The 20,128-nt window shown below is 36.2% G+C and overlaps 1 protein-coding gene across 1 annotated transcript in view; it reads left to right on the forward strand.

Moving 5' to 3' along the window:
* Nucleotides 1-20,128, forward strand: part of ascc3 (activating signal cointegrator 1 complex subunit 3) — a 683,087-nt gene that overhangs the window by 426,544 nt on the left and 236,415 nt on the right. Inside the window, exons 15-16 of the mRNA XM_039747862.1 lie at nucleotides 2,068-2,259; nucleotides 8,469-8,693. Coding sequence (XP_039603796.1) covers nucleotides 2,068-2,259; nucleotides 8,469-8,693 — 417 coding nt within the window. The remainder of the gene's footprint in view (nucleotides 1-2,067; nucleotides 2,260-8,468; nucleotides 8,694-20,128) is intronic.

Here is a 20,128-nt window from a genome sequence, read left to right on the forward strand (position 1 = left end):
AGTTGGGGAGCTGCAATGGAGAAACGACTCTAAAACAGCAATTAAAGTCTCTGTTGTGCAGGGACACCAGTAATCCAGTTTCTATTCAGATATCTCTAGAGAAAAAAGAAGTCATTCTAATACTTTAAACCATATCCTGGGGTAATTTCTAGCAAAGTTGTCCCATAATCAGAAGTTTATATAAGATTCATGTCAGTAGCAGAGTTGTTGTGAATGCTCAACTATTATTAGTAGGAAGAGAAACCAGGATTGAGAGAATAAAGGAAAGAGAGTTTTAGTTGTGAGTTGGACATGTAAGAAAGCCAGCTCAACATTTAGGATGGTCAGAAGAGGCAATACTGTTCTCTTATTTTTTCTTCATATTTGTACTTTGTGGTTTTCTTGTATATACTTGTAATACATTTTTTGGATTAACGCCTCATTTAAATTTATGATTGGCTGCCAGGAAGGCTTCCCTCTACCTCACCATTACTAAATGTATATTATTTAGTGTACATCCCTATTTTTGTACCAAAGTATTTGATTATTGAATGTTTTAGTTAAAATGTGATATATCTTTTTAAGTGGAAAACTGAGTGTCAATCAGATATATTCATTTATAGCTATTACAGTAATGAAACCAATTTTGTAATTAATGTTTTTAATCGAATTCACTATTAACAGATGCATGAATCCCACTTTAGAATGTACCTTTTATTGTTGTCTTAGTGTTATTGAACTTCAGTACTACTCAGTTGGTATTTTTTTTTTTCCTCTTTATTCCATCCTTGTTGCTTTTACTAGAATCTAAGCATGAAAGGCCTTTCAAAAATCTGTATTCACTTGGTGCTCTTCATTTCTGCTTCTTGAAAGGAGAGGAGGTGTGTTGTGTGATTTTCTTTGACTTTTCCCGAGGCACTCAGAAAGTGCTGCAGTATAACCCATTCCACAAAACATATTAGAAATATTAATCCTTATGAAAGATTGTTAAAATGTCTTTGCTGAAACACTTGCATTTATCCAAATACTAAGTCCTTAAAATAATTTACTTGCAAACATATTAGAAAATTGTTACATTTCTTCCTTTTTATTTTGACAGTACAGAGAGTTACTAATATGTAGCTGGCAGGTTAAATGTTTCAGGTTTTACTTTATCTTTGAAAACATTGAATTCAATTAAAGTGCTTGGTTTACAGTACACCTGTCTTTATGATATTTCAAACGGAGGTGTGAACATATATGTCTTATGGGTATTTTATCTTTAAACTACTATATCAGTCGTAAGTGTTTTCATTGTTGGCTGGCTTTTGGTTACAGTATATTTTTTGTCAGAACTTCTTTGAACATTTTTGACTATGAAATCTGAGAAAAAAAATTTCAAATCATCTACAAGTAGTTTCGTCTTTTGGATTAAGTAGTATTGTAATTCAACAGTTTATTTTTTTCTTTGTCACTATCACCAGTTATTTTCTCCTAAATCACACTAAATCATAGAACATATACCTAGAGTTGATCACACTATCCATTTGGATTTTATGGCAAGACTACTAAGTTACCTAAATATGCTTCCATCTCATGTTGCTCACACTTTTTCCCCTCTCATGCTCATTTATAAAGCATTTATATACTTCCGTTTCTTGACTATTGCTACTATTTTCTGGTATCTCTGTCAATCATAGCTGCGGTGTAGATTCACACAGGGTTTTCTTAATTTGAGGTTACATTTTCTGACTAATGTGTTTAGAGCCAAGCTGGAAGAGGAATGTTAAGTGGAAACTGAAGACAAGATAGTCTGAAGACAGTCTAACCTTTTAGACTTTCGGTTGTTGAACCAATTTGTAATTTAATCAGATGAGTTGAGTCTTTGACATTTAATTTTATACATTGAAGAAATATATATAGCTGACTTATCATATAAATTACTTTGTTTCTGCTGTTCAGTTATTTAGTGGGAATTTTACTATGGTTAACAACTGTTTAAGATAAAAGCTGGCAGAAATTAGAAGGCCGTTTTTATCTCTACATGAATTGCTTTTATATTCTTTAACAATATCTTAATTTTGTCGTGATACATTTGTTATCTTTCAGGTGCAGAAATCTCGTAACAAACAGTTACGTGAAATGTTTCCATGTGGCTTTGGTATTCATCATGCTGGAATGCTACGACAAGACCGGAACCTAGTGGAGCACCTTTTTTCTCGTGGATTCATTAAAGTCTTGGTCTGCACAGCTACTCTGGCCTGGGGAGTCAACCTTCCTGCACATGCAGTAATAATAAAAGTTCAGTACCTTTTTTTTTTTTTACTTTTTTGTATTTAATACATTAACAACAAATAATCATATTAATCTTATATGTCTTTGTAGTATGCATGCATTTTAACTAATGAATCTTCCTTTAGAACACCAACCCTTTCACTAAAATAGCAAAACAGGCCCATATTGTAACAAATGTGTACAAAGCCTTCCATCATTGGTTTGGACCATTTTATAACCATTTAACAAGCACCTTCAGTCTTTATATTTGAATGTACTTCCTACCATGCAATGCCAAGAAAACAATGTAAACTTTTTGTGGAATACACTGTACAGGGAAGTTTTAACTTATTAACACTAGAATTACCAGAGCCTACGAAAAAACTCGTAATTCCGTCCCACCTTAAATCGCTTCTTAAATCCCTTCACACCTCTCCGCCAGCGCCCTTTGTCTTCTAAATGTGCTGATAAAGAGAAGCTAGGAGCAGCCGGCTATTCCATCCCCCCACCAATTTAGAACGTGCACGAACTTCTCCCAGCTCATGCCTTGATTGAGTATCTGGGAGTGAAGTGGAGTTTTAGAGTGGAAATAATAGATCGTTGTTTGGAACACACGCATTTCATGTCTGTTCCGTTTCTACAGTAATCTGTGTCAACACATTGTTAAAACAGAAACGTTTTTTATATTCTAGTAGTAGATGACAAAATGTAGGCATAAACTATATAATGTATGAAGCCTGAAGTCCAAATAGCAAAGAAACATTTTCACAAGAATAACACAATTGCACTTTTATTTAAAAATATAACTGCAGAAACAAAAAGCCGCCTTAACATGCGACATTGACACCAGTTTACTGTAACTGCCTCCGTGGTTCAATAGACTCAGCCCCGCTTGGGAATCAAGGGGTCACGGGTTCGATCCTGCGCCCCTCTGTTTTGAGAAGTAAACTGCTCTTATTCTTACTGTTTTAGAATAAAAGCATACATTTGATTTCAGTCTGTAACAGCCGGTGCAATTTATGATCCTTGTAAAGGTTAGCTTTTTTTTATTCACTTTTCATTCTCTCAGTCGCGTTCAGAATCAATCCATACAACCCCATCTGACACGGCTGTTTTCACTAAAGACGCGCTTATAGCTCTGCAGTGTACCACGATGCATACTAACGCCAAACACCCGGTTCTGACACACAACGCTGGCTGAAGCTGCCTTCTTCGTATCTCACCGTCACTTGCTTTTCTTTTTATTCAGTTTTATTGAGTGTTCCTGCCAGTCCCCGCATGTTGCTGTATGCTGTTTCTTTTGTACCCAGGACATGCAGAGGAAAGAATGGTAAAGACCAGTAACTTCGGCGCTATATGCAATCATCAGACACTCCCCATCTGCCCGTGTCGCTCAAACACAGGAACATATATTGGTGTAAAAGTATAACAAAAGTGCACTTTTATTCAAGTGCACTTTTTCCATCGCCTTTTCCTGTAAGAAGCAATGTACACACTTCTCTCTATGCTGTGGTTTCTATTACACACCTGAAAGAAAGAGACAATACATATGAACATATCCAGCATACAGCAACATGCGGGGACTGCCAGGAACACTCAATAAAACTGAATAAAAAGAAAATCAAGTGACGGTGAGATACGAGAAGGCAGCTTCGCCAGCGCCTGTGTGTCAGAACCGGTGGGGGCGTTAGTATGCATCGTGGTACAACGCAGAGCTATAGCGCGCCTGTATTCTGTTTCTTTTGTACCCAGGGCACGCAGAGGAGAGAATAGTAAAGAGCAGTAAGTTCGGCGCTATATGCAATCATCAGACACTCCCCATCTGCCCGTTGTTTTGTTATACTTTTCAATACTTTTATACTGCTCAAACGGGCATGCTCAAAAATACACGTAATGCCATGAAAAGTGCACGCAGACACTTCATTTCAAAACAAAACAAGTGCACTTTTATTCAAAACTACCTGTATAACCAAGAAAAAGAAAGCAAATTACAGTAGGCGATTGATACGACAGCTTGCATGGTGCAATGCTAAGAAGTGCAGATTTTCATTCCGTGCTATATAAAATCATCACATTCAAATATTAACAGTTCCCACACACCCAAGGACCGTCCTTCCTACATTTACGACACGTGTACTTGTTGCCGTGTACACACCTCTCTGTGCTATGGTTTCTATTACACTGAATGAGCACCTGACACTGTACTTTCTTCCCTGGGGAAGGTCCCGATCAGAGAATTTCCAGTTCCTGCATAAATTTAGACCCGATCTGACGCTGTTCGTTTTCAAATAATATTGCATTAGTGCGATTATATTTTCACATATATTGTCTCTTTCTTTCAGGTGTGTAATAGAAACCACAGCATAGAGAGAAGTGTGTACACTGCTTCTTACAGGAAAAGGTGATGGAAAAAGTGCACTTGAATAAAAGTGCACTTTTGTTATACTTTTACACCAATATATGTTCCTGTGTTTGAACGACACGGGCAGATGGGGAGTGTCTGATGATTGCATATAGCCCGGTTACTGGTCTTTACCATTCTTTCCTCTGCATGTCCTGGAGTACAAAAGAAACAGCATACAGCAACATGCGGGACTGGCAGGAACACTCAATAAAACTGAATAAAAAGAAAAGCAAGTGACGGTGAGATACGAAGAAGGCAGCTTCGCCAGCGTTTGTGTGTCAGAACCCGGGGGGGTCGGGGGGGGTGGTGTTTGGCGTTAGTATGCATCGTGGTACACTGCAGAGCTATAGCGCGTCTTTAGTGAAAACAGCCGTGTCAGATGGGGTTGTATGGATTGATTCTGAACGCGACTTGAGAGAATGAAAAGTGAATAAAAAAAAGCTAACCTTTACAAGGATCATAAATTGCACCGGCTGTTACAGACTGAAATCAAATGTATGCTTTTATCCTAAAACAGTAAGAATAAGAGCAGTTTACTTCTCAAAACGGAGGGGCGCAGGATCGAACCCGTGACCCCTTGATTCCCAAGCGGGGGCTGAGTCTATTGAACCACGGAGGCAGTTACAGTAAAGTAGTGTCAATGTCGCATGTTAAGGCGGCTTTTTGTTTCTGCAGTTATATTTTTGAATAAAAGTGCAATTGTGTTATTCTTGTGAAAATGTTTCTTTGCTATTTGGACTTCAGGCTTCATACATTATATAGTTTATGCCTACATTTTGTCATCTACTACTAGAATATAAAAAACGTTTCTGTTTTAACAATGTGTTGACACAGATTACTGTAGAAATGGAACAGACATGAAATTTCTATCCATAAAAAAAAAACCTTATAGCAGCACTGCTTGGTGTAATCTGTGGAAGACCACATTGGAAAAAGCTTTTAATTTAATCCAGTTTCTAGCAGGGAATGTTTCTTTATTGTCGAAGAAAAACTTTCTTTGATCAACTTCTAACTATTCTTTTGCTTGCAACCAGCTATTTTTGAATTAACTGTTATATATATTGATAACTAGCAAAATACCCGCGCTTCGCAGCAGAGAAGTAGTGTGTTAAAGAAGTTATGAAAAAGAAAAGGAAAAATTTTTAAAATAATGTAACATGATTGTCGATGTAATTGTTTATTGACTGTTATGAGTGTTGCTATCATCAAGGATTTGATTATCATTATTTCTTTCAATCAGGTTCATATTTGAAGGATGTGTTGTGTTCAAGTTACATTCCGTGTTTGTCAACCGTTGTAAAGATAACAGGTTTCATTCATCGAAGTGTTCACTACCCAAATCGATACTCGTGAATCTAAGATGTTTAACAGGGATTCCCGGTATTAAGTTGTGGATTTGCCTGCGAATATTTAGCAGCAGCGTGTCTATGACCTTAATTTAAACTTAACCTTTACACCTTGCTTTCATATTGATATGTCTACAAAGGCTTGTTCAGCTTTAGAGGGTTGTTCCTTTCTTACTGCATCAATAAACAGCTCGTCTTCTTCTTTATCTGAGACATCACACACTGCATGCACAGGTTTACCTTTCCCAGTCCTTCAAACTTTAGCGAAGTGGTTCAATTTACCACATTTTTCACATTGTCTTCCTTTAGCTGGACATTGACTTTTTCCACTGTGTGCTTTGTTTCCGCAGTAGCTGCACTTATGAATATGCTTATATGCGTCACTCGCTTCATATTCTTTTGCTGCCTTCTCAATTGTGTAATGCGTTTTTGTTCAGCGCTCTTTTGAGCTCTTGCTTGTTGTCTGCGTAATGTGTTCACAGTCAGTTGACGTGAGCCGCTCGGAGTACATGCATCGAAGGTTCTCAGCTGTGCTTGTGCTCTCTCGTGCGATCTTGATGTCCACAGCTTTATTTAATGTTAGCTCAGACCCGGCACTTAAAAGTTTCTGTCGCACTTTCGCTGAGTTTGTGCCAAACACTATTCTATCCATGACCATCTCATCTTCATTTGCATAAGCACAGTCCTTCACCAGCAATTTTAACTCCTTTACAAAGTGATCAAAAGTCTCGTTTATACCCTGCGTCTTCTCATTAAACTTGTATCTTGTGAATATCGTATTCGTCTTAGGCATGACAAACGCCTCAAAACGGTCATAATAAGTTTTCAGTACCTTGGCTCCTGGGTGAGAGTCAATGTGTTATAATGTCCCTTCCTTTTTCCCCAGTCCACAGGAGCAGGTAGCTGCGTTTCTCACTCTCATCTTTGCCTTTTAGCGGGCCAGAAAACATCAGCTCCATGTGCTGTCGGAACTTTTTCCAATCTCCTGGCAGGTTAAGAGAATCCCAGTCAATTCCTGGCGAGGGAACTCCAACAAAATCCATGACTGTCCTCTATTCTGACACCATGTCTTTTTTTCACAAATTGTGAAAAATGAAATGATGGAGAGACTTTCTTTTAAAGTATGCAGGGAAACTTTATTTATTACAGCTCATACATTCACAGCATCCGTGCTCTAAATTAACTTCCATAATGGTAACCTTGAGGTCCTTTTTCTGGTGCCTTCCTAATGACATAGGTGCCTAAACCATGCCTGATAATAATACATTTCAATGACATATAAATATTACAGTGATCACCTCGATAGACATCTCACCACCCAAATCGCTACTCGTGAATCTAAGATGTTTAACAGGCATTCCCGGTATTAACTTTTGATTTGCCTGCGAATATTTAGCGGCAGCGTGTCTATTGGATTGCTGCTGACAGACGGCCTTATATGGGCAGGCACTCAATTATGGGGGACGCAATATAGGCAGACAGCCAACTACGTGGGAGGCGTGGTGATGGGGGACGCAACTCCGCCTCACATGGCGACTGAGCTGCAGGCTATGGCCATATATATATGTATGTAAGTAGGAATCAGTTATGACCGTTACGCGTAGAATTGCTAAATGAAATCTGCTTAACTTTTGTAAGTAAGCTGTAAGGAATGAGCCTGACAAATTTCAGCCTTCTGCCTACACGGGAAGTTAGAGAATTAGTGATGAGTCAGTCAGTCAGTGAGTCAGTGAGGGCTTTGCCTTTTATTAGTATAGATGCCATACATTGGTCCACAGTTTATTGTATGTTGCTGTTATTTTCTTCCTAAACTGCTCTTAAATTACAAAGAATGAGAGGTGTCACTAAATATCAATTCATTTGTATTCATATCTTTTTAATGGTTTTGTAATAACCTAATGAAGAAAAATTCTATGCTATTGACATTCTCTGTATATTTAGTTACATGTGAAGGACTGTGTATGTGTGTTTATTTAGATATCACACAGCTTTGGACATAAAACACATCCTCCATAACACATTTTCAGTACATATGTTTCCTGGCCATCTGCTGTACTGATTTGTATACAAATAGTCAAATAAAGCACAATTCTTAGCTCAGATATGCATAACTATTTCTTTTTTAGGTAGTTTAAGTAAATGAGAAATGATCAAAATAAGAAGGAATCATAAGTCTAACATGCTTAGCTCTTTTACTTGAAATCTTTGTTATGCTGTCTCTTGTTATTTTGAACTACTGTGCTTGTTAAAGTTTTATTCTTCTTTATAAATGTGAGTGTAAAGCTTCTGTAAGGTTTTCATGTTTAATATTGTTGTCCATCTATAAGCCTAGTACTTTTTCAGAATCTAAAAAAAAAAAACATTTAAAGTAATTTTACTAGCCAGAGTGTTAATGTTTATCTCTTTTATTTTAAGATAGTTTCTGTTTTATTTTTTTTGTGGAAATCCATATAATTGTAATATTTGTATTTTTTTTTTTCAACTAGGGCACCCAAATATATGATGCAAAGCGAGGAGCATTGGTAGATCTGGGAATTCTTGATGTTATGCAAATATTTGGACGTGCAGGTCGACCACAATTTGATGATTATGGCGAAGCCACGATTATTTCATCTCATGATAAGCTGAGCCATTATCTTACTCTACTTACTCAACAAAATCCCATAGAGAGTCAGTTTCTGGATAGCCTGCCTGACAATTTGAACGCGGAGGTATTTGTGTTTTCAAGATTTTTTCATGATTACTTTCCAAAGTGTGTTCACCTGTTCTGTGTGTTTCATTATCCTCTTTTTTATATAACATAAGTATGAGATTCTCATTTTTATTAATATAACAATTGATTTAATTAGCATATTGTTGCCAAAAATGCTATATTGTATGCAGTCCCTCAAGTGGAGACATAAGTGCCAGTACTTTCTATTACAGTATGAATTTTTAATCGTATTTCCCCTTGCAGTTTCAATCACCAAAATATCCTATCATTAGCCTGGAGAGTGGTAAAGAGAATTCACCTTGGAGTTTCAAGCACAAATATATTCTACAATCCAAAATGTAAAACAGTTTATATCAATTTAAATATTATATACTGATTTAAAACATTGAACAAATGGTGGAAGTTGAACTGGAGGGGTAGTCAATGAAATAACTAACCTCATTGTGTTTGAACCATCTGCTTAAATTTCAGATTGGGGTGCAATGTCTTCAAATTTTGCATATTGTCTTTTTAAAAGTAAATACATTTAGGTCCATACATATTTGGACAGAGACAACTTTTTTCTAATTTTGGTTCTGTACATTACTACAATGAATTTTAAATGAAACAACACAGATGCAGTTGAAGTGCAGACTTTCAGTTTTAATTCAGTGGGGTGAACAAAGCGATTGCATAAAAATGTGAGGCAACTAAAGCATTTTTTTAACTCAATCCCTTCATTTCAGGGGCTCAAAAGTAATTGGACAATTGACTCAAAGGCTATTTCATGGGCAGGTGTGGGCAAGTCTGTCGTTATGTCATTATCAATTAAGCAGATAAAAGGCAGAGCCTGAGGTTATTGTCCAAGAATACCTGTACAGTTCCCAGAGGCCGTAGTGGAGGTCGACTTCCAGCGAATGGTAGACTTAGGTGTTATAGAGTAAAGATTTAGTCCTTGGTCTTGCCCCATCATGCTAATCCCTAAGCCTTATAGCAGTTGGTGCTTTTCCAATGAATATCATCAACTTAATCAATATGATACAATTTATTTTTGTTTAGCCCAAAGTTACATAAGGAATACTGCAATGGGCTTTAACAAGCCCTGTCTTTTGACAGCTCCAAAACCTTGATTCTCTAAGAAGACAAGAAAAAACTCCCAAACAGCCCTTGTAGGGACAAAAAATAGGAAAAATCATGGAAAAGGCATTGTAGAAAGAGACCCAGGTAGGTCGGGCGTACAGTAGTTGTCAGAAAAGGGGGTAAATACAATACAATACACAGAACAGAAGACACTATTCCTCAGTACAATATGGTTGTACAATAATAATATTACAAGTACAGGGCAAAATGCAAGAGTAGATGATATCCCATAACAATTCAGATTTGTTCAGACTCCTGGAGACCTCGACCATTAAGCTGCCTTAGATTTAAATAAATGTAGTGTTTAATGTAAAGAAAATATTGTAATGGTATATAGTAGATGTCATCTACATTACATGAATGACAATCAAAACTCATCACACATGAGGTTTCACCTGGTTTAACATTCTTGGAATATTTAAAGTTCATAGGTCTGACACAGAACTTATCAACCAAAATACAAGAGGAGATTTAAAAGAGAAAAACTTTCAATGCAATATAAAATTAGTTTGGCATTTGTAGCGTATAGCTACCTAAAAATACAAAGAAAAGTCAGTTTGTGATGCACAATAATAACCTTAAGCCCCTTTCTGGTAATATTCTCAGTGTTCCAGGAAATAAATTACTTAATATTTAACTAGGGGGCTTTGCCCCCTGCTCGCTTCGCTCGTCAACCGCTGTGTTTGGTTTTCCGGATACACACTTTTAAGATTTTTTTTTCTTTGAATTGTTATTTCATTAGTTTCACTTTTATTTCAAAACTTCTGTAAAAACAATATTTGGAATCTTGCGAGTCCCAATATTCTGAATCTTTTTAATGGGGCTAGTGAGACATGTGTTTAACACTAGAATTACCAGAGTATACGAAAAAACTTGTAGACCCGACCCACCTTGAAACCGTTCTCACCTCTCCGCAACCATCTTTTGTCTTCTAAATGTGCCGATTAAGATGAGCAGCAAGCAGCTGGCTATTCCATCCCCCACCATCGCAGAACGTTCACTAAGTTTTCCCAGCTCATGTCTTGTTTGATTATCTGGGAGTGACTCAACTGCTGGAGTTTTACAGTGAAAATAATAGATCGTTATTTGGAACACATGCATTTCATGTGTGTTCCGTTTCTACAGTAATCTGTGTAAACACATTGTTTAAACAGAAACTTTTTCACATTTTAGTAATAAATGTTACAAAATGTTGGCATAAACTATAGAATGTGTGAAGCCTGATTTCCAAAAATCAAATAAACAAGCTCAGCATGTTTACCGTACCTCAGAGACCTGAGTTCGATTCCCCGCTGGGGAGAAAGTCTTATATATTTATTTTTTTTTTAACCTTCGCCGCTCTGCCTGCTTGCAAGCGTCTGCTTTCTGCGTGCTGGGGCATTTTTCTTTCTTTTTTTTTTCCTTAAGTAAATCGTTAAGTTTAAAATGTTGGTCGCAGTTATTTCTGTTGATTAATTTATGCTTTCATTCATTATAGCTAATACTGTTATCAAGTGGTCACTATTTTTGCCTGTTGTATACAATCTATCTAGCGTCTTTATCTCTACTCTCACTTCCCTGCTTGTCTGCGCGCAGCGTGTGTTGATTGATATATGATTTAATGTATTTTCTTTTTAACCTCAAAGGGACATAAAATTTATAAACTGGTATGCACTGTCAGTTAATGAGATTGTTATATTTTCATGTGGGATGCTCCTTTTAAAATATTTTTTAACAATTGAGACTGCAATTAACATGAGCAATTGTCCTTATAACTATTCTCATTTTTAAGTTCTTTGCTCCTTTTTCTCTCCAACGCTTTTGAGTCTTTTTTCTCCATGCTGCTTTTTTCTTTGCTTAGTCGTCGACGTTTCATTTGTAACATACTGTCCTTATACGCTTTATATGTGCTGAGAGCCCTGGATCTGTGTGTACTCAAATCCTTTAGATGACTGAATGTTTTGCTGCCTCTTGGCTTATTTGATATTGATTGTAAGTAGGGCATGTCTTGCAAGAATCTCATGTTCCATGTTATCGGGAGACGGTCCTGGGTCAATCTCTTGGCACAAAGTCTCATGTTTAAGGTCCCCACAAGACGCTCTGTGTCCAATCTCTCTAGTCTCGCAGTTTCTTTTTAATGTCTTCTGTGATCTTAACGTGAAGATCACGTTTCGACGCCGTTGTGTTTCTCTCCAGGATATTTTTTTATAATAGAGAGATTAGATATTTGGTCTGTAATTTCTAGTTTTGCCTGCTACAACTTCCTGCTGTCATTGAAAACATCTTCATGTTCAGAATCTGTGCATATAAACATGTGCATCCACAGGATTCTGATATGGAAGAAAGTGTCAATGAGATGCATCACAATTTGAGGGCAATGCCACCTTTTAGAAGTGAGCATGTGAACAATAGGGAGCCTTATTATATGAAGAACAATAGAGTTCAATTGCTGGCAGTACAGTAGAAGTGTATCACTCAGTTTCTCCATATGCTGTGTATAATACTGTCTGGTACATAGAGGGTTGCAAGAAAAAAAAGTTGCTCAAAAATAATCAACTGAAAGATCATCTGGAGTTTGCAAGAAAGAAGGAGACTGAGTCATCTGAGTTAATGGAAAAAGTCATGTGGTCAGATGATACCAAGTTTGAGCTCTTTGGACAAAATGTGAAAATTACATGGCACAAAACTTACACTTATTTCTTACTTGCTGTCCCCTGTGGCTCTGTCAGCATAGTGGTGAAACAGGACAAACTTTAAAATCAATAAACAAAAAGGTATTGCTAGCTAAGCAGAGTCAAATTACGCCCCAAAAGACAGAGATAGACTGTCTCTCCAATCCTGACGTCACTCTTCCCCCTCCTCTCGGCCTGCAGCCTCTGTCTCAGATTAGCGTGAATATATCACTCCTGCAAGCGATGAGAGAAGTTACAAGATCAACTGGAATGTTCAAGCAAATTCTAGAAAAAAACCCGATCTTAATCCATTAAGTGTTTCTCTCATTTGCTAGCTAAACAGATGTAAGGTACACCCTGAGGCTAGCGTGTGAGTGATTAGGACCACTCCCCTCGGCCCACTGCGTCTCTTTTAGATTTCCACAAATAAATCGGTACCACAAGCAAACTATGACACTTAGCGCGATGAGAGAGTCGCAAAATCAACCTGAATGTTCAAGCAAATTATAGAAAAAAAAAACCGATCTAAATCCGTTAAGTAGTTCTCTCTTGAAAAGTGGACAGACAGACAGACAGACAGACATTGGATTTTTTCTATATTAAGATGTTTCATGAGCTCATCTCCTTCACCTTAATCACACATTCTGTTTGCCAGAAGTGCAGTCCAGCACAGTTGTCTCTGTGGAGAAAAGGGGATTGCGTCAACCTTTGTTGCAGCCAAACTGTATCAGCTATGGGTTCTGGCTATGGGCAACCAAAGCTGGTTGGGCTGAACTGTAGCTTGAGGAGAAAGAGCAATGAGTTAGAGTGTTTTTGATTTCATATACAGTAGTTTGTTAGTTACAAAGGTGTTCATGGGGATGAACAGAGGTCTTGTCATTGGCTTCTTGGGTGCACATTAGCCCATACTCTTTGTTGACCACTGTTGCAAAATTCTGTCCATCAATGTTATTCATCCTTGATTTTATGGTCGTATGGTTCAGAACTTGAGTGTCCAGTTTGTTGCTTTAAGACAGTTGTGACTGGCTTTTATGTAGTCTAGTATCATCTGTCCTATAAATAACAAGAAAATAATGTAATGACTGTAGAGGCGAAAAATGATAAAACAATATGGCTGCTATACCTGTATTTCGTATGCATGATTAACTGCTTTATTGAAGAAAGATACAGTATTTGTGACAGGACTTCTGAGTACTAGATTATGATTCTGTTTCGTAAACTGGACATATTGGACATAGAATGAGCAAACAATCTGCAAGCAAGACAGTGCTATGCAAAATAAAAGCAGAGAAAGCAACACTGACATGAACACAGTATATTATGCCAGTTTAAGAAGAAGGATGCTGTCCTACATAAGTAGAAAGAGCCACATAACTAATTATTCTGTAAATATTCTATGGGTACAGATGTAAAATAATGAAACGTGTTAGAAGATAGTAGACTGAATAATTTGCACAAGTCCCCCACCTCAATCCCCCATGCCAATAGGTATCAGCATAATCATCTAACATGGCCTCCTTGGACAAATGCAGCATATTACAGAGATCCTGGGCTACATAGGATACAGTATACTTAGACTGCTGCATCATGTGACAGTGATCTGGCCCATCTGGGAGCTACCTGGGATGACTGAAATTTTAAGTTATAACTGGGGTGTAAGTATTCAGAAATACTTTGGGCTGTCAGTGGGCATTCTGGAAAGAAGTTACCATGACATACAATAGATAGCTCTGGAACCAACCCCTGTGTGTTGTTTAAATGCCATTGCCTGCAGTAGACCACTGAGTGTAGTCATAAGGTATTTGGGACAAATACTGTAGTTGGTGAAGGTAGAGATTGAGGCAGTGAAAAAGAGACACCAATCCAGGGTTTGAAAAGGGAAACTTTAGTGTGAACATATATGGTGAGCAAATGAGTAAATCATCTCACCTTGCAAAAGGGGTTAAGTAATAAGGTTTGCTTTACATTTATTTTTTATTTTGTCATACATCATACATTTCTTCATTCCATTCCTCAGTGTATTTAGTTCAATAAAATGCATCTTTTGTTCACTTCGGCATTCTTGGTATAATTCTGGGTATACATACACTATGAGAGAATCCCTGTTGTTCATAGCTTATTAATAAGTTCAAGTATGGCAGCTCTAGTGACACCAGTTTCATTGTGAAATATTATAAAGATGTATACAGTCCATTCAGCTTTTTCTAAAATCAGTTTATTCCAAGTATGGATTGTGGCAATGTGGAACCTAAGTTTAAGATAAAGGTTTAGGTTTTTCCTTATTAGCACTACAGGTGCAACTGGTATGTTCTAACCTTGTTATGAATACATGTGGTTGTTTTTAAAAATTTTGAATATTTTATAACCATTTCAGCTTTTAATGTAATGTAAATTGATTTTTTGACATTTAAATGGAGAAGACGGAAAGACATTTTAATTACTAAATATTGTCTTCTGCCAATCAAATAATTTATTTTAAATGATCTGTGCAGTATCTCATGGGCTCTTTGTAAAATCACCTTTAGATTTGGCCAAGAAAGTTATTTTTAAATTCAGCTTAGTGTAATTATTTCCTGAAACTGTATCCCATTATGGATACTAATTCCCTGACTCGTACATTGCTGTAATGAAGGTATATGTACCTGATTGGTATTGATGTTTACTGTCTGTTCAGTTCAGACATTACTCTGCTTATACAAAGACACTTGATAATAAAAACATAGCTTGCAACTTTATAACACCACTACAATCCTGCATTTTTAAAATTTTGACAGGATGGATTCAGTTCTCAACATACAGTATCTCCTACCTCTGATCAGTGAAGAGTAGAAGGGATCATTGGGATTCATCAGACCAAGCAATGTTTTTCCGGTAGCATAGTCTCTTCGGTTTGTTTTCTTCAGCCCACTAGTACCCCATCTTCATATTGTTTGATGGCAGGAGTGGATCTTAGTTGGATCATTAATGGCCCCACACCATCCATAGTATATTACAATATCAAGAATGGTTACATGTTAGTTGGTCATGCAAATAAAGAATTTCAATCCACATATGACAATACTACTACTTCTATCACTGCTCCTCTTTCAGTTTCAAAAAGCCTTTAGAGTTGCTATTCTGATGCACTCATCACAGTAGCTATTTCCCCGGCTATAACATTTATTTCTATAATGCCAATGTTTAATATTGCACAGAAATGTATAAAAATCTATTGATATACTGTATGTACAAATAGTACCTTTTATCAAAACAATAAGAGTGCAGAGTAAGCGAAATAAAGATGCCCCTTCTGTCTTTGTTTAATAGAACAAAAACAGGTTTCTATTTAGAATAATTTAAGAAATTATTTTTTTTCTTTGTTCTATGTGGACGATGTGCAACTTTGAATGATGAACATTTTTCAAAAAATCTTTTACTGGAATTTTATATGTATGCAGTTCATTTACTTTTTGTTAGCAAACAATTTTGCATTAGTAAATATTTCAAGCCTGATGCATTACAAAAATAAGTAATTTAGTTTGTATTTCCAGTTTGTTTTTTTTTTTTTTTTGCCTTTCCAGAATAGACATGTCATCTGCCAGCTCTGACATTTTTAAATCTCTGGCACAAAAAATATGCTCGACTTCCTGTTTAATTTAAAGATACTAATTTTACCATTCTATAAAACGGAAAAGACTCAAGCATACTGATAAAACATCTTTTTTTTTTTTTAATACTTTATAATGAAATCACAGGGCTATTGATTCCTTTATAAGCTGTTTTTAAGTTGTATAGTTCAGGTAAAAATTATTGTCTAAACCAAGCATCCTTCAAGCTTTTTGTCAAAATTGATGTTTTGTGAGTTCAGAAGTTTTATAAACTCAGAATAAAATGTCAATCCAAAACAAGTGTACTTTTCCAACTAATATGTCTGTTGTTCTAATGAGAAGCTTCATTATTAAATTTATTTAATCCAATTGCACTTCTTATAGGGATGCTTCCCACCTTTTGCTCAGTGCTACTGGAAAGGTCCTGGCTCCTGAACTGGATAACAAAAATTTGGATTTTTTATCAGATATAAAAACAGGAGAAATTTAATTCAGTTTTTCATGTTCTTCTCAATATGTTGCATTTTATTTTTGGTCTCTGTCTTCTGTGGGTACAGGTCTTCTTTAATGTCCATCTTATTTCTTTCAAGTAATCTGCTCTTTTACAATTGGTACATATAGCCAATTTTCTAATTATTACTTCAAGAGAACCACTATTTCTTTCCTTTCCATTCTTTATACATATTCCATCAAATCCATAAACTCAGTGGCAGTAAAATTTTAGAATTTAACCACAGTTACAATACCTTTGAAAACCATGAAGCCTGTGCAAACATGTACTGTATGTGTGTAACTAGTTTGCTGTCTCTGTTTTCAGTATTGACCCTTTTACTGTATTTTTCGCTCCTTAAGACACATCTGACCATTAAATGCACCTAGGTTTAGTGGAGGAAAACAAGAAAAAAAAATTCTGAACCAAATGGTATACAAATATTTAATAAAATATAGCAAAATAATATTTCAACCATGTAAAGTCAACAGCGGTATTAAAAACCATCATCACTGTCATTAACAAATGAGGAGAGACTTTAGGGATAAAGCACTCTTCTAGTTTTCTGGAAACCCCAAGAACTCCTCATCGCTAGTGTCAGAATTTATGTAGCTGAGTTGCTCACAATCACTTTGCAGGAGCACAAACCTATCACGCAGCATAACCTGTCCAAAGCCACCAGGGGACAAAGCACATTTGGACCAATGCTCCCTGAAATTATATCACCAGTCTAGTCTAGTTGCTCTGCATACCTGTTTGTCCCATCTGACAGTAGCTGAAAGGCAGCTTCAGGAAAGAACAGCCTGAAGTAGTCCCGCGGCTGGTAATCTGTCGAGTCCAACAGCAAGCCATGCTGTCTTGTCAAGTCCAGTAGGCAGTTTGGCTCCTGCTAATAAATGTCTGGGTATTCCTCCCACATGAACCTTGCCATAGGTACATCGGCTGCGCGAATGCGCTCAGCTTGGGGCAACATCAGCTGGTGTACGATCAGCTGATGCCAGTTCCTCACTCTCTTGCTCGATCTCCTGATCACTCTCAACAAAATCAGATTCTGAAAAATCAGAGTCCGACTATGTGCAAAACATCGTCTGCTGAGTATTTTGTTTTCTGCACTCTCTTTGCTCCCTTGTGAGATGTCGATGCCATCTTGCCATTGTTTACATTTCGTAACTCACGCACACGCAAGGATTAAATGCAGAGTCAATGAGTCGAACATTCCTCCAAGCAGAGAGGGAATGCCTGTGACGTAATAGTGAGTTTTGTCACCATTAACAGCTGATTGTCGCCCTCTACCCCTGGATGTCGACTTTTGTCAGGTAATACACATCACAGTCTGTGACGCAATATTTTCTCCATAAGACGCACAGACATTTCCACCATTCTTTTGGGGAAAAAAAGTGCGTCTTATGGAGCGAAAAATACGGTAATTGCTTTTTTTCTTGTAACTATTTTTAAGGCTATTTGTACAGTATTCACTTTTTGAAAAACACTTTCAAAATAAAACTGATTTGGAGAAACTGATGGTTAAGCCAGTGGTAATTTTCCAATATTTTCTCCATTAATTCAATATTCAATGAGACCTCACATATTTTTGAGGCAATATACTGTATGAGAACATATGGCATTTATAGTACGGTATCATTTGAATTATAGTCTTTTCTTTTTCCCTACAGTTATGTTTTTAGTTGGAATACAAGGTGTTATGGGAACTGATTCCTCATCAGGCTGGATTTTATATAATTTCCCATCAATATTTTCCTCACCAGAATTATCAGTTGCTGTATTTATTTAGTTGTCTTAAGTTATTTTTTTCACATGACTATACAAGAGACCAAAATCAACTAGCAAGTATTATATTAAACATGTAAAAATAAAGGATATTAATTTACATTCAGTGTAAATCTCATTAATGTTTGATAATGTAAGAGTGATTAAATAAAGTAAATAATATGTTTATTACAGAATATGCTAAAGTAACCTTTGATAAAAATTGTCTTATTAATAATCCATAATCAAACAAATATTATATAGCTTCACAAGTTGCAGAGTTTGGAAATATTTACACATATTTTGGGATGTGCTTTTTGAATGAACAGTGGTACCAAATACTATACGGTATGTATAGTTTTAATATAAAAGCTAATTTGAAAATATTGTTTTTTTAATGGATTTTAACTCCTATTGCACTGTCTCTACAAATTCTAATCATTCAGCTTCACATTTTTTGTGAAGAGGAAGCAAAAAGATGATGAATAATGCAGTGCCAAAATATAAATCCTTTTTGGTTAAAAAAAAAACAACAATAACAACTTTTGGGAGAATATTTGGTGTGTTACTGCTGAAAAATACCTCATTACATTTTAGACATTTTGCTTTTGACAGTTCCTACACCTAAACTCCTTTTCGTTTTCCTTGTATATGGAGTTCCATTTGTTCTCTTGTAATAACATATAAAAAGAAGCCCGAAAACCTAGCAAACAGAGCCATCTAGTAGCCGAATGAATGCATTGTTTCATTTTTTTAACTTTGTTTCAGCATGCATTAATCTCTATGACTTAAGTATTTTCCAAAATTGTCTTGCATAAAAATGTAAGCAGTAAATCTTTTACCATGTTTAATGGATGCACTAAGTTAATTGCAGTTTAATCACTCTAGCTGTAATAATGTTTAATTTTCTTGTATATTTTTGCCATTTTCAAAGTAGAAAACATACTAATTTCCATTGTTGTGTTCTTTGAATATAATTATCTTTTAGTGCTTCTGTTCCCATTCTGGTGCACCTAGTGGACAAGATTAATTCTGAAATAATGTTTAAGTAATTTATTATAACTGAATTAATGTGAGAGAAATGTTTAGGAAAATGTCACAACAGTTTTAACTTATATGTAGCATTAAATGACCTCTTTCACTTGTATTCAGTTGTGATATTTTGACTCAGGTTTCAGCACCATTTTGTCTTTTGAAATATTTGATATTTTGACTGACTGTACTGAAAGACATTTTGAATCAGTAAGATGTAGTTAAAATATTAGCACTCCTTGTGTCTGTATATATTTTTTCTGCCATTTGAAAATCTGCTCTCATTCATCCCCCAACTCCATGCTCAAGCAGCTAAGAAGGTCTTATTCTCTGGAAGCTTTCACTTTACTTTAAAGGAGCAAATATTCCCCAACAGAGATCAATGGTCTACCTATAGGATGCAGAACTGTATATTGCTGCCTTCTAGGGTCCACATGGGGTTGGCAGACTTCTGGCCTTGGAACCTCTTGAAGTTTACTTTCTCCTGTATCCTCATTTTCCCCCCCTTCAAAGCCATCTCACCATAGTATTTGTTTATTAAACTTTTTTGTTTTACTGCTTTGTGATCTATCATTTTTTTAAAACTTCGAGTTACTTACTGTATGTGTGTGAAAACGAATTGTATAAATAAATTGTTATTGGTTTGCAGAAATTATCATTCGTCCCCCATCACCATTATACTACTCCTGTTACTGTATAATGATTAATTCCAAATCTCATTTCCCCCTTTGAATAAAGAAACTAATCATGCTGTTGTTGTTATTTCACGTTCAGCTTAGCCTGGACA

The sequence above is a fragment of the Polypterus senegalus genome, chromosome 3 (genome assembly GCF_016835505.1).
Source record: "Polypterus senegalus isolate Bchr_013 chromosome 3, ASM1683550v1, whole genome shotgun sequence".
Taxonomy (NCBI): Eukaryota; Metazoa; Chordata; class Cladistia; order Polypteriformes; family Polypteridae; genus Polypterus; species Polypterus senegalus.